A 12837-nucleotide genomic window follows, 5' to 3' on the forward strand; every position below is an offset into this window, starting at 1 on the left:
TGCCTTCAGTGACAGTAAAACATCACTGGTTCTGTGATGTGTGAGTCAGGTTTTCCCTCTGCAGTTCCATGTGGCATGAAACATTCAATGTATGTCCTTCTAACTGCAAATTGGCACTGACACTTCTGCTCCCCCCCTGCATCTTCTCACCCACAGGAATTTTCAATGTGGGTCTCATTCAGACCCTGTGGAAGTGAATGGAAGTCTTTCCATCCTCACTGAGTTCTGGATCAGCTAATGAATGAATATTTTTGGTACAAAAATTTAGCCTCCCTCTCCCCAAAAGAGAAATTACAAATGTAAATCCCTTATAGAAAGTTTCTGCCCTTATGTTACTGCAAAGACGCTTCTTGGCTTCCACATACTGACCAAGCATAAAATAGTGAATAACATTTATTTTTGAATTTATAGATTGAGTTCACAGGGATTTTAATAGCACTGGGGTTATGGAAGTGCTATTTTAATAAGGACCACAGATCATGGGCCCAAATCCTTACCTTTACCTCAAGGACTTGTAAACTCAGCTATTTAACTTGAATCTCTTTATTGGAAGTCTTAGAATGTATCCACCTGGAGGCTGAAAAATTGAAAGGTAGAAGGCTGGGCAAACATGGAGTGAGGGAATTTAACCGGCAGGAATGTGGCCTATAAAATTAAACTTCAAGAACTGTTTAAGAAAAATTAAAGCTTGTGCAACAGCTGGGGTTTCTCTCCACATTAGTTCATTTCTTAGTGACTCAAATGTTGTGATTCTCATTAATACAGATCTCAGTTTTGAGATCGTCTTCTGTAGTACTGTAACTCTCATTCTGGTTGCAAAGGACAAACTCATGACTCGCTGTGATCTGCCTTTAGACAAATACAATGTGCTAAAACATCACCTCCACCCTCCTTATGATAGTCATATTTATTGATGGCCCAAGTGAAAAAACTTAGATTCAAACTGAATCCCTAATCTGAGTTGCCAGCACACCCCAATCTCAGCCATGGTGATCAAGTACCTCTGAACTTTACAGTGAATATTCAGGAACAAAAGCAGGGGCATTTCTTTCCAATAGGTATATGAGAGTGTGGCAACATAAAAATGTGCCCTTGTGTGGTGGGCAGAAGGAAAGACGAAGCTTTGCATCACTCTCACTCAGCCCCTGCATGTTATTCCTTCAGAACTTGGCCTCACTCTGCCTGCTTTTGACCTCAAAGCTTCACCTCCTAAACTTTTTAAATAACTTGCTACTTGTATAATTTGAAATCCAAGCCCCTGAATAAAACCCACTGTGATAATGATGTCAGGCTCTGCCAGCGTTGACTGCATTTTCTAGATAACGAAAGAATTTCCATTTCTCTGTAAGTGACTAGAAACTCTGGGTTAACTGTGTTACCAGACCAGTTAGCACTTCAGTTATGTGCCATCTGAATCCATTCAAGAAGTCTGAAGAGTTGAAAACATTCTAGGAGATGGTGGAAAACAGGTTACTACAAGTTTAGGACACAGCCCTAACGTGAGGACACCAAGGATGTTACAGTTTCTGCCGACTTGCAGGCAGAATGACTCATGCTTAATATTTTGCATGCTCAGAGAAACATGGAACTCAAGAGGACTGCAAATCCCCATTGCTGGATTTGCAGCCACAGGTTGTTCTGTTCTGTGGTGACTGTTACCACTCTACCTGCAAAACTGCAGATGCCAATAATAATACTCACATCAGGACAGATACTCCTGCAAAACCAGAAATCTGGTGTTGAAGTCAAAAGATTGGGATGCTTTTGAGTGGCATGAGTTGCCATTTCAGGAGCTAGATTTTTTACAAGTGCTTTTCAAAAAGTATGGCCCTATGTGCATAATGCTGTCTCATGGTGGAGCAATGGGAAGCAGTGCAGAAGCCCGTGGTTAAAGTGTGCTGCTGAAGACTTCTGAGGCAGCAGAGCTCGACTGGTCATCTGGACCCGTTATCTCTTGCATAGCATTGTGCACATCCCTGTGTTCTACAGATTGTGTGCTCGTTGCCCAGGACTTGCCATCTTCATCCAGAAATGTTGTTCTATAAGGCTCCACGAGTATCCTTTGGGCATTCTGCCTTGATTCCTCATACTTGCCTTTCCCATCTTCTGGAAGGCTGGAAGTATGAGGTAAGAAAGTGCTCCGAGACCCATCGATGGGAAGCTTTAACTGGTCACTGGAGGTAGGTTCTTGAGACAAATCTGAAGATCTCATGAGGTGCTGAGTATACACTCCTTCAGACAGAGAGCCAGCCTGTGTCTCGCTGTGCACGCGCAGCCAGCGATGGTGCCGGCTGAAGTAGCTGTAATGTTGGTGCTTCCCTAGCTTCTTTTTTCCTAAAAAGCTCAATGGCTGCTTAGAGCTAGAGGACTTGTCTATGCTCTTTGATGTAAGCCCTGACACTGTTAGATTGCTCATATACTCTGTGCAACATTCAGCGTTGTTATCGAAAACACCACGCTCTGTCAGACCTTCTTTCAACGTCAGGCAGGGCTTCATGTCGTGCACTTGGAGAACATCGGGTGCACTGCCACCCAGGCCACTGCCTGCCTGCTGGGAGATGTCATGTGAGGAGGAGTAAATCAGGTCTAATTCTCTGGGGCTTAATGCATCACTGGAGTCATAGTCACTGTCAGTGGGAAGGAATACTTCAGAGCAGCCTTCTTCATCAGAGCAGGGCTGGGAATCTGCAAAGAGAGCAGAAGACAAGCACTGCAGAGGAATTGCTTAACTCTTTTGTTGGGGTTTTTCTTAATTTATAATCAAATCTACAGTTCTTAAATAAGTATGTGTGCTTCCTCTCTGGCATTGTCCATGGGCCTGGGTGACAGCAAAGACAGCAGTCAGGAAGGATGTACAGGTGTGTTAGAGAGGTGGTGGTGGAAGTAGAAGAAACAAAAAAGATTGTTATATTGAGTACTGGGAAGAACTTGAATTGAGATTAAGATCTAAAAGGATTGTTTTTCTGTTATCTGGTGTTAACCAAATTTCATAGATACAGAGATTTAGGAGAAAGAAAAACTCTAATCCAGATTCTGTTTTTATGAAAGATGTCAATTGACCTACTCCAGATTCACACCCCTGTAAGTGTGAGTGGGGTGCAACTGTATGTGTGTGTAAGAGGCTTGAGGAAAGATGTGGACGTAGTGGAACAAAAGCTACATGTTATATATGTTGAAATCCAAAGCAGGGACACTTAATTCAAATGTGAGTTTGTTGACCAAAACTGACACTGATACTGAAATCACTGCTGTCTTTTGGCTAGAGAAGGATCAATAAAGTAATAAATAGTGATAAATGGACAGAATGGATTGATGCTCCACTGCCCTGGGTGGTTTATATCAGATCCAAGGAAAAAAACCTGTACATTTTATACAGTGCTGACATTAACCTAGTGTAAATGACCATAGGGCACAGCAATAACGAATCAGGCCCATGCAGGACAAGATAATGCTCTAATTTACATGATGCCAGAGCTAAGGATTATTCTGCAATCATGGTCTGTAATATAGGGGAAATATAAGCTCGAGGAGAGATGCTGAGAAAGAACACCACTGTGTAACGGAGCCCAAATTATCAGTACAAAAAATGGTCAGGACACTTGTTTAATGCAGTATTTGTTGCTTTTGTTTCTACTGTTAATTTACTTGTTGCTTAAAAACAGTTCAGCAGATGATGGTTTACATTTTTCTCCAATTTGCTATTTTGTTAACAAATTAGGTGTTACTGTTGAATTTGCTTTACCTTTGTTTGCTGTGATCTATTTCTTTCATCAGTTTAATTTTTCAGCTGTACAGAGAAGCAATAATGGTCAATGAGGTGGGTACTTATTTATGTAGGTCTGTGTTTTAAAATGCTTGTCCACACCACAGAGAACACTGAGGTGTGTGAAAACAACTGTTAAACTGGACCATTGGCACTAAAATTTGCCTTTTCTAAAGAAAGTAAGAGGAGTATAGCGAAGAATTGCTCCAAATCAGAGGAACAGTCAAAGCATGGAAAGAAAATGGCTGTAAAATTAGAGAAATAGAGGGTGACAAATGGAAACTGTGGAAAAGTCTGACTTGGATTCCAGACAAATTGTTAGAAACTATGGTGATGAATAGATAGATATGTGAGTGAAGAGAAAGGATCAATAGCTTTTGCTTAGTAATTCATGGCTCAGCAGTCTAATAAAACTCCAAACATGTGCACAATTCAAACACAGGCGTCCTTAGATTTCTGAAGAGCTTTTGACAAAGTTGTTTACCACAGGTTCTGAAGCAATCAAGCTGCAGTTTAGATAAAGCTCATAAAGCTGCCTCTGTATATTAATAGCAGTTTATTTGTGTAGATGACAACTGAAGTAGTCAGCTTTCCCTATGGATAGATTTTACTAATTCTAGACATCATGGAGAAGTCAATGATAGCACTTGTCCCTTCCAGCCTCTTCTTTAAATGATCTGGAACAGTGAGGTGGTGAAGTTGGCTGACTGATGAGCAATTATTCTGAGCAACTGAAGTGAAAATATGATTGTAAAGAGTGTAGAAGGGTACCAGGATATTGAGTGGCAATGGATTGGTAAATGGATTGTTAAAATACCTTGGCAGGTATGGGGAAAATTTACTCCTTTTATAAAAAGACATACAAGACCAAAAGTGAGTTCAAAGATTTTGCTTGATGAACAACAAAAAGTTCTCTTACCACTCACAGCTTTTCTCCTCTGGATTCTAGCCTCAGGTGAAGGGGGAGGTGAAGGAAGACAGTCTAGATGTGAAGAGCTTGAACTGACTTTCTTTTGAGAATGGTCTTCTGAAAGATCCACAAGCTTTTTAATGGGTAGGCCTGCTGCTGGCTGCTTGTACCTTGCATACTGCAGTGCTTCTGTGATCCATCTCATTTCCTTCCAGATCTCATCAATTTGCTGTGGCAGAAAAAATGGTGAAAAAGTACAGTTAAGTCTGTGTATTAAGCATGTACTTCCTTCAAGTGCCAAAGCAGGTGTGTAGTCACTGCCAACAGAGAGGAGCATGTTTCTCTGACAGGACACTTCACATTTAAGTGGTCTGAACTGCCTTTGGTTAGGTGCTTGTTTTCCTCCACCACTGCAGATGCTGCTTGGAATCACCAGACTCTCAAATGAGGTACTTGGTTAAGAACCTGTAGTTAGGAGGGGTGAATCCAGGCCTAGATTTTGACATGGAAAGAAAATGAAAATTGTCTATGATAGAGTGAAAAATTTGACCAGTTATTGAGCACATTTGAAAGTGGTTTCCCTCTGTACTGGAATGAAAGCAAGACTTCCTGAGCATCTTTGCAAACCCAGGATTTTGTTCAAAAGTGGAGTGCTCAGATCAATCCTAGTTTTTAACAGAATAAGAATATACCTGCAAGAAGAATATGCAAACATTGAGTGTTGAAGTGCATCAATGAGCTGAGCTGCAAGTTTCTCTCTTATGATCATTTTAATAGCATAAATCTACATTAAGACACTTCTAACTTATTCCTGTTGATGGCAATAAGAGACAAGTGCCTAAATCAATAGCAGGATATAGCTTTAAGTATCTGTGCACAGAGGAATCGTGTTGTTTAATGCAGGCTTTCAGAGACTTTTGGTAATGGAAAACTTTTAACATCTTCAAGCAATTCAAGATCTTTGATGACTTGAGCAAATATTGCTGCAGCCATCAAATGATAGTAGTTGTGAATAAAATCTTCTTCTTCAGTATCCTTTCTAGAACTTCCCTTGTACTTCTCTCCCTACAGAAGACTCTGCATTCAAAGAAATGAGCCTTCATATTAATATTGCAGTGTTTTAGGGACGCTGCTTTACAGTTACACAAGCTGCATTCTGCAGGAACGGGTCAGTAAATGGATAGGCAAAGGTAAGTGGTACTTTGTGCAGTGATATTATCAAAGGAAGTAACAGAGAGGTCTGTGAAATGGAGACTGCAGACTGATGTATTCCAGGATGACTTCCCCAGCAGATAATCTTGACTGGAGATAGTTCTTCCCAAAATGTGCAAACTGTGATTTTTTTTGCCAAAGGATGTGGCAGATGCCAGATTAGCCAGGGTAGTTCTTGATGAACTAACTGTCTGGAGACAGGAGAGCTGGGTAGATTGTTCTTTGTTTTGACCTAGTATGGCCATTTGTATGTAAAGGTGAAATCCCGACTCCAATGACATCAGTGCAAGCCTTGCCACTGAGTTAATTTGAGCTAAGAATATACACTGATAAGAATAGCAAATGATTCAGAGATTAATTCATAATCCAACATCCTTTCAAGACTTCAGTGTAGCTCCATGAAGAGAATGCCAGTTAGCAAACCTCTCACCTATTGGATTTTGGAGGTTCTGTATTTCCTTTCTGTGATCCTCCCTCAAGCCCAAACAAAACCCATGCCGTTTAACCAAATGCAAATCCTGTTGTTTTTCTCCCTGATGCCATTCTGCAGTGTCTCCTGGGATAATGGACCAGTCATTTCAATGAGCTGTGGCTCTTCTACAATTTAGGAATGTTGAATGCATTGTGCTATATAAACTACAGCTTCAGTTTTAGTTTCAGTGTCTGTAGGTTTCTTTCCTTGCTGGTAAAGACTCCAAGTCCCTTATCTGCTCCTTGTTTGTTTTCTTGGTTTTCTGTTTTGGGTGGTTTTTTTAATTTTTACTTTCCAGTTGCCCTCTGGCTCCTTTTCAGACTGCATTTATATAGACTGCCTTGCTCTTTACAATGTTTGGTTTGTGTAGAGACTTCAACACTGTCTTAGATCTAGGATCACACAAATGCTCTTGCGGTTTTGTGGTCACCACTGAAGATTGCGGTATGTGGTGGGCTGAGATATTTTGTGCCAATAGGTGGAATACAGCTGGTTTTCATTTGAGGGGAAACCTGACAAGGCTAATACACTGTCACAATAATTCAGCACAAAACATTGAAGTTTAGAATGTTCTCCTGTATTTTCCCAGTGTATATATGTGACTCAAACACTTTGGAGGAGAGGAGCACAGAACTGTCCATACAGTGAACTAGTATTAATAGACATAGATTTGTTTTTGATGGGAAGGATACAAATCTTCCAAATTCTCCTGAACACTGGAGATTTTCTGAGTGTCAAGAATGGGATGATGAGAAGGAAGGAGACAACTGAGCTGGGAAAGCACAACAGAATGTTTGTCTCTGCCCCCCTGAAAAAAACCCTCTGTAGTGGGACAGGGCAACGGGCATCTGAATTCAGAACAAACAGAAATATCATCTTGTTCATAGTTATGGAGGGCCAAATGTATTATCAATGGGATAAATGGTTACCTTGGCCCCTATTCCAACAGAAGGTTGCTTGAATACTAAGAATATAGAGCTGTAAACTTGGCTGCACCTCACTTGTAGAAAGATCAAGCGTGTCCATTGATACACTCTGCAAAGGTCATGAGCTTTGTGTATAAATAACCAATTGGCAGGATGGTTTGTGAAAGGACAGGGCTCGCTCTGCTGCCCAGTGGGGTGCAGTTCAAACATCCCTGAATTGAGTAGGTAAAGTCCCAATCTGGGAATAGTACAGGAAAATCAGTGTGTGAGGGAGAGAACAAGCAAGATGGACAAGTCTGATAACATTTGTGATCCTGTGCACTGAGGGACTTAAGCAGTATCACTGCGTGATGCTGGACAGGCTTACAGACACTTTTGGGGCCAGCTTGCCATCTTAACTGCAGAGCTGCTTTCTTCACTGTGCAATTGTTGTCCACAACCTGGTCTAAATATTCAATCTAATTTTTTAATTGGCAATTCATCATGGTGAAAAATGTCCTTGATTCACAGAGAAAACCTCTTACCCAAATGAATGCCCAGGCATTGTACAAGCTTACCTCACATTAGATGGGGGGGGGGGAGTTTTACAAGCAGACTGACACGTTTCTTTATAACAGTCTAGTATATCTGTCATTTGATTTTACCCATAAAAATCCTTGTATAAAAGCAACAACTAAGGAAATCATGTTCTGGGTTTGAATTTCATAAAAACAGAATTGCACTTTTGATACAACTGCTCTTTTTATGATGTCTGTGAATAATTCTCCATTTAAATTTCAAATTACAGCCCTATGCAATTTTTAAGAAAGCCACCTTAAAATCTCCTTGGAATAGTCAGAAACAGACTATTACCTGTATGTAGTCTATAACTTGCTGGTGTCTTTGTTTGGCTGCAGCGACTTCACTGTCTGAAATTGCTTCCCTTAGGGACTGCTGGGTTTTCAGAGAGTCCAGCTCTATGACAGCAGAAAGGCGGCAATACAGGCTTATAAATTTTTCCTTGTAACAACAAAAATGAACTGTGAAAAGACCAAATGCAAAGGAAACATTGTTATATTCTGGTTGTGAAATATGAAATCCTTAGCTTTCAGAACACAAATTTTGTTAAATATAATTACTAACTCTGGATGGGCTACTTTAAACTAGAAATAACTAAGAAAGGCTCTAATTCTCCTCTCATTTACACTGGATTTACTCTGTAACTTCACTGATTTCAAAAGAATCACTTCTAATTGAGATCTAAGTGAAGGGATAATCAGTATGCAGCTCCACAGGCTATCTTGCCCTTGATAACTTTAATCAGAAAGGCTGTTTCTGAGGCTTTTATAGCTTATAATTTCTTTTATCAAAGAAGTAGTGACATGACTGGAAAATGGAACTCATCTTTTATTTTAATTGAATGTTTCAGAAAGAAAGTATCATTTTGAAGGATGAAAACTTTCTGTAGGGCTGGGCTAGCTGAAATCAGTACCTCACAGTGGCAGTAAAGCACTTCAGTGCTATCACAGTTCCAGTGAAACAACTAAAACTTTTTTAGGTGTTGTCACACATCATCCTCTGAACTCTGATGCAGAAGGGTAACACAGCAAGTTCAGACCTCTTGCTTTGTGCAATTTGACTTTGGAGTGGCACAGAGCTATCTACAAAAGAGGCAACTAGGTGACAGAGACAGAACAGCTGCAGTGCCATGGAGCTTCACAGATGTTCATCTATCTGTTCCCCTAAAACCTACATTATTGCAGAACCTGCAGTTGCTCAGGCAAAACTTGCCACTTATCTCTACCAGCTGCTCTCTCTGCAGACATAATGAAACTTTCTGAGAACAAGTTTTCAGAACTACTTCCCTGTGCATTGGTGCTTCAATAAATGCTGGCACACAGGATGGTCTTACAGCAGCAAATGCCACTGGGCTTGCTACTGCTACTTTTCTGGATCATGGCATGATATTTTTCAGGGTTTTTCATGTGTAAACTGCATATATTTGTCTTATTGTAGATATTAAAAAGGAAATAAAAAGTATCCCATGTCTACTTATCCCTTGCAAACAACACAGTAATTGAGACAAATTTCTCAAACTAAGAAATCCAGTCACAGAAACATCATTAGCATGACAATAAAATCCTAATCTGAACATGGAAACCCTACAAGTAAAGAGTGAAAGAAAGAATTCTACCTTCTGGTTTCTCAAGGATGCCTAGATATTGCAGGGATCCAGTCTGAATAGTGTGTGGTCTTACAGTATATATGCCATATGTGGTGGACTCTTGAGTGAATTACAGCCGTGGTTTCAGCTCCAGTGCTGAAGTTTCTAGCCTTTGTGGTTTTAAGTCAGACTCTTTAATGTTACTTTAACAAATGTTACTTCAACGTAGTCTTTTGTGGTTATGCAATTATATACTTGGTAGCCACCAGCTAATGGAGAATGGAAGCTTCTAATATTTGAGATGTGAATCACAGTCACTTTATAGAGCATCAGGGATACATATGTAATAATTCATATAGAAATGTCATCTGCCTTTGGCCAGATGATTGCTCATTTTAAGGAAATACTCAAAAGTAAAATTTAGATCTCCATACTGTTTTCTCCACCATAAAGTGCTTTCCCACTGCAGCAACATTGCTGAACAGAGAGGTCTGCACCCAGAATGCCTTTTGAGAAATTAATCTGTTGCATGTTTATCTGCACCCTATCATCCCATTCAGTGTCTATTGCTGTGTAAGCCCAATGCAAACCATGTCACAGAAGTGAAAAGGGCTCCTGCCCCTGGCCTGTGTACCACAGAATGAGAGTTGAGTAGTCCTCACAGCCTCTGGTGCAGAGATTAATTTCACCAGAGATGAATATGCAGCAGTCTCTCCTCATGGGGAGAAATGATAGCTCAATACACAGAGTCTAACTGTAGACTTCGTGGGTGGTGTCAATAAGAAGATAAGTCTGGCTTTAGGGCACTATAGCCATGGCCATGTGACCTAAAATACTGAACTAACTCTTCTAGTTCAATTCCTTTGAAGGGATAACTGTTCCTTGGCAGACTAAACCCTCTCATTTCTTGTCTGTCTGTACCACTCATAATTTTCTGGCAGCTCAGCTGTCCTCTGTCCTCCCATGACCAGCATAAAACCCCAGAGCTGTCACAGGCAGCGCTCTGTGTGTTCTGGCTGGTGTGCCATAGACACAATCTTACATTCCTGCCTGGTCCAAAGGAAATTTGTGATGCTGGATGAAGGTAGGACATGGATCTATTGTGACTGCAGAAACGTAGTCTTGGTGAGACCCTCTATTAACACCTAATCACCATTCTCCTACCTAGCAACTCTAACAACACTTAAAAATGATATATGTGAAACAGAATGGTAATGGTGTCACAAGGATGCTTGGGAGAGGTATCACTGAGGACACAGCTGCTGATAGAGACTCATTCTGTAGTGGCTCCTTGTGTACTGACTCCATCAGCTTTGGCTCATGTCATTCTCTCTTCACCAAGGCAGAGGAAAGAACACTATCCAGTTTTACAGGCCAGAGGAAAACAGAAGAGACTAACGTGTAAGGCTCAGCAGTCCCCATACTTACAATATTCTTTCTAAAAAGAACTATTAAGTCTTTATGAGCTGCTTTTATGTGGAACCTTTCTTTTCTCTGTGGACCAAAGAAGAAGAAATGAGAAACAGAGGACCTTGAAGCTAAAGAATCTTAGACCTTCTGTGAGACAGCTGGAAAACTCTGTTTTGAGGAATTCTTACCCAGCCAGCAGTGCAGCAGAACAAGAGAGCTGCATCTGCTACAGCACGGGATGATCTCCCTAAAGAAATAGATTCGAGTCCAGCGCTGTGGCATTTTTCACAACAGTCTTTTGCTGCACCACAGCAACAGGACTGAGACTGTTGCATTTTTCCGGGAATCAGAAGGAAAAAGGTGACCCTCAAATGGGAAACTCCTCTCAGACCTTTCACAAAGCTGTGAGAGAGTCAGACCTCGAGTAGGACTATCTGCAGTCAGTAGCTGGCAAAATTGTCCTCTACAAAACTGGTGGTTATTCTTGTGCCAATTTAGAGGGACAACTTTTTGCATCTCTTTTCACACTCCAATGTTACTGTGTTGTGTGTAAGTTTTTGGTTCTGTTTTTTAAAGGACATCATCTTCCAAATAAGCTCATAGACACATACTGGATAACTGTGGGCTTTGCTCTATGCGTTGCATTTCAGCAATGATTGCTACAGTATATGCTTTAACTGCTCTGCTCTCTCTATACCTTGTACACAGTTATAGGTAGTGTTGTTGCCAAAGCCATCATGTGATTTATTGACTCTCCACTGGGACAAGGGGGAAAACAGATACAACTTTGTGATTTTATTATAAGGAGACTGGGTTAATATTTCTAGGTGAAGCAAGCTACTATACCGAGTTCAAACATCTGAAGAGGGAGGTTAAGAAATCCTGAGTGTGGGGTGTAAGGATTATTCTGTCCTGGGGCAGTGCAGACGTCGTCTGAGGCGGGGAGCAGGAGAAGAAAGGAGACATTGTGACCCAGTTCCAACACCTCCTGTGTATACAGACGGAAGTGCTTAGCCTGTGGAGGGACACGCGCGGGGGAAGAAATAGGAGAGAATTACAACATGGCACTTATATAAACAACACCCCAAATGATATAAAACATTAAAGAAAATTTGCACAACATCAAGCTCGGAATTTTTATAAAACATAAATATTTTTTGGGGGGGGCACTAAATGTGGGTTCATGTCACTACATAAAATAAAGATTTAAAGCTGCAATGTTCCACATTAAAACAACACACACAGGCACAACCCCCCTGAAAACAACATTTATGTTTCTTATTAGGCAGAAAATGATCACATGCCACGTGCTTTTCAAGATTATGATTGCATAATTATGTGAAAACATGAAAATGGATTCAATTAAAAACCTTTAAGATTCAATTTAGGGTTGGTTAAGAGAAATATGCGGCTCTCCCTCAACACAGCATTGAAAAGGTTTAACAAGTGCTGCAGCAAGAGAAAGTGGCACACACAGGACTTGGCCTGAGGCTGCTGTAGGGCTGTTGTGTGCAGCACTGCATTTTACCCTGGGCGTGCACCATGTCAATGTCCATGATTCTATTTACTACAAAACCAATAAAACACCAAAAATAAATCGTTTGAATTAAAAATTCAATTCATAAACATAGAAGCTTGGTCCTGAGTCATCAAAACATTTGCAACTGTATCTAACTGCATGGTCATGTTTCTGTCTATCTCATGCACAATAGATGAGCTTAGAGGCTCAGCTGAACTGCAGGCTAAGAACTTACTGCACATGGATTGAAGTATTTTAGTCCCTGGCTAAAAATAAAGAGAAAAGAAAAGAAAAAAATGCACAAAAGCTATAACCTCCAAGAAAATGCACAAACATAGAGAGACCTGTACAGAGCCCTATTGAATCAGAGTGACTGACCACAAGGCAGCACACCATCTGTCTTAATTTTGGATTTGCTTGAGTCTTACTTGGCTCTTCCCAGGCTAGAAGGTGCAGCACTGATGGATTTCTTTTTAAAAGCC

General features: G+C 40.7%; 1 protein-coding gene across 1 annotated transcript in view; it reads right to left on the bottom strand.

Annotated features, from left to right (window-relative positions):
- Positions 1-1888: 1888 nt before the first annotated feature.
- ANKFN1 (ankyrin repeat and fibronectin type III domain containing 1) overlaps positions 1889-12837 on the bottom strand; it is a 53610-nt gene continuing 42661 nt past the window's right edge. The window contains exons 14-17 of the mRNA XM_010206971.2: positions 11683-11851; positions 8136-8302; positions 4683-4902; positions 1889-2685 (exon numbers count right to left, since the gene is read on the bottom strand). Coding sequence (XP_010205273.2) covers positions 1889-2685; positions 4683-4902; positions 8136-8302; positions 11683-11851 — 1353 coding nt within the window. The remainder of the gene's footprint in view (positions 2686-4682; positions 4903-8135; positions 8303-11682; positions 11852-12837) is intronic.

This window comes from Colius striatus, chromosome 18 (assembly GCF_028858725.1).
Source record: "Colius striatus isolate bColStr4 chromosome 18, bColStr4.1.hap1, whole genome shotgun sequence".
Lineage (NCBI taxonomy): Eukaryota > Metazoa > Chordata > Aves > Coliiformes > Coliidae > Colius > Colius striatus.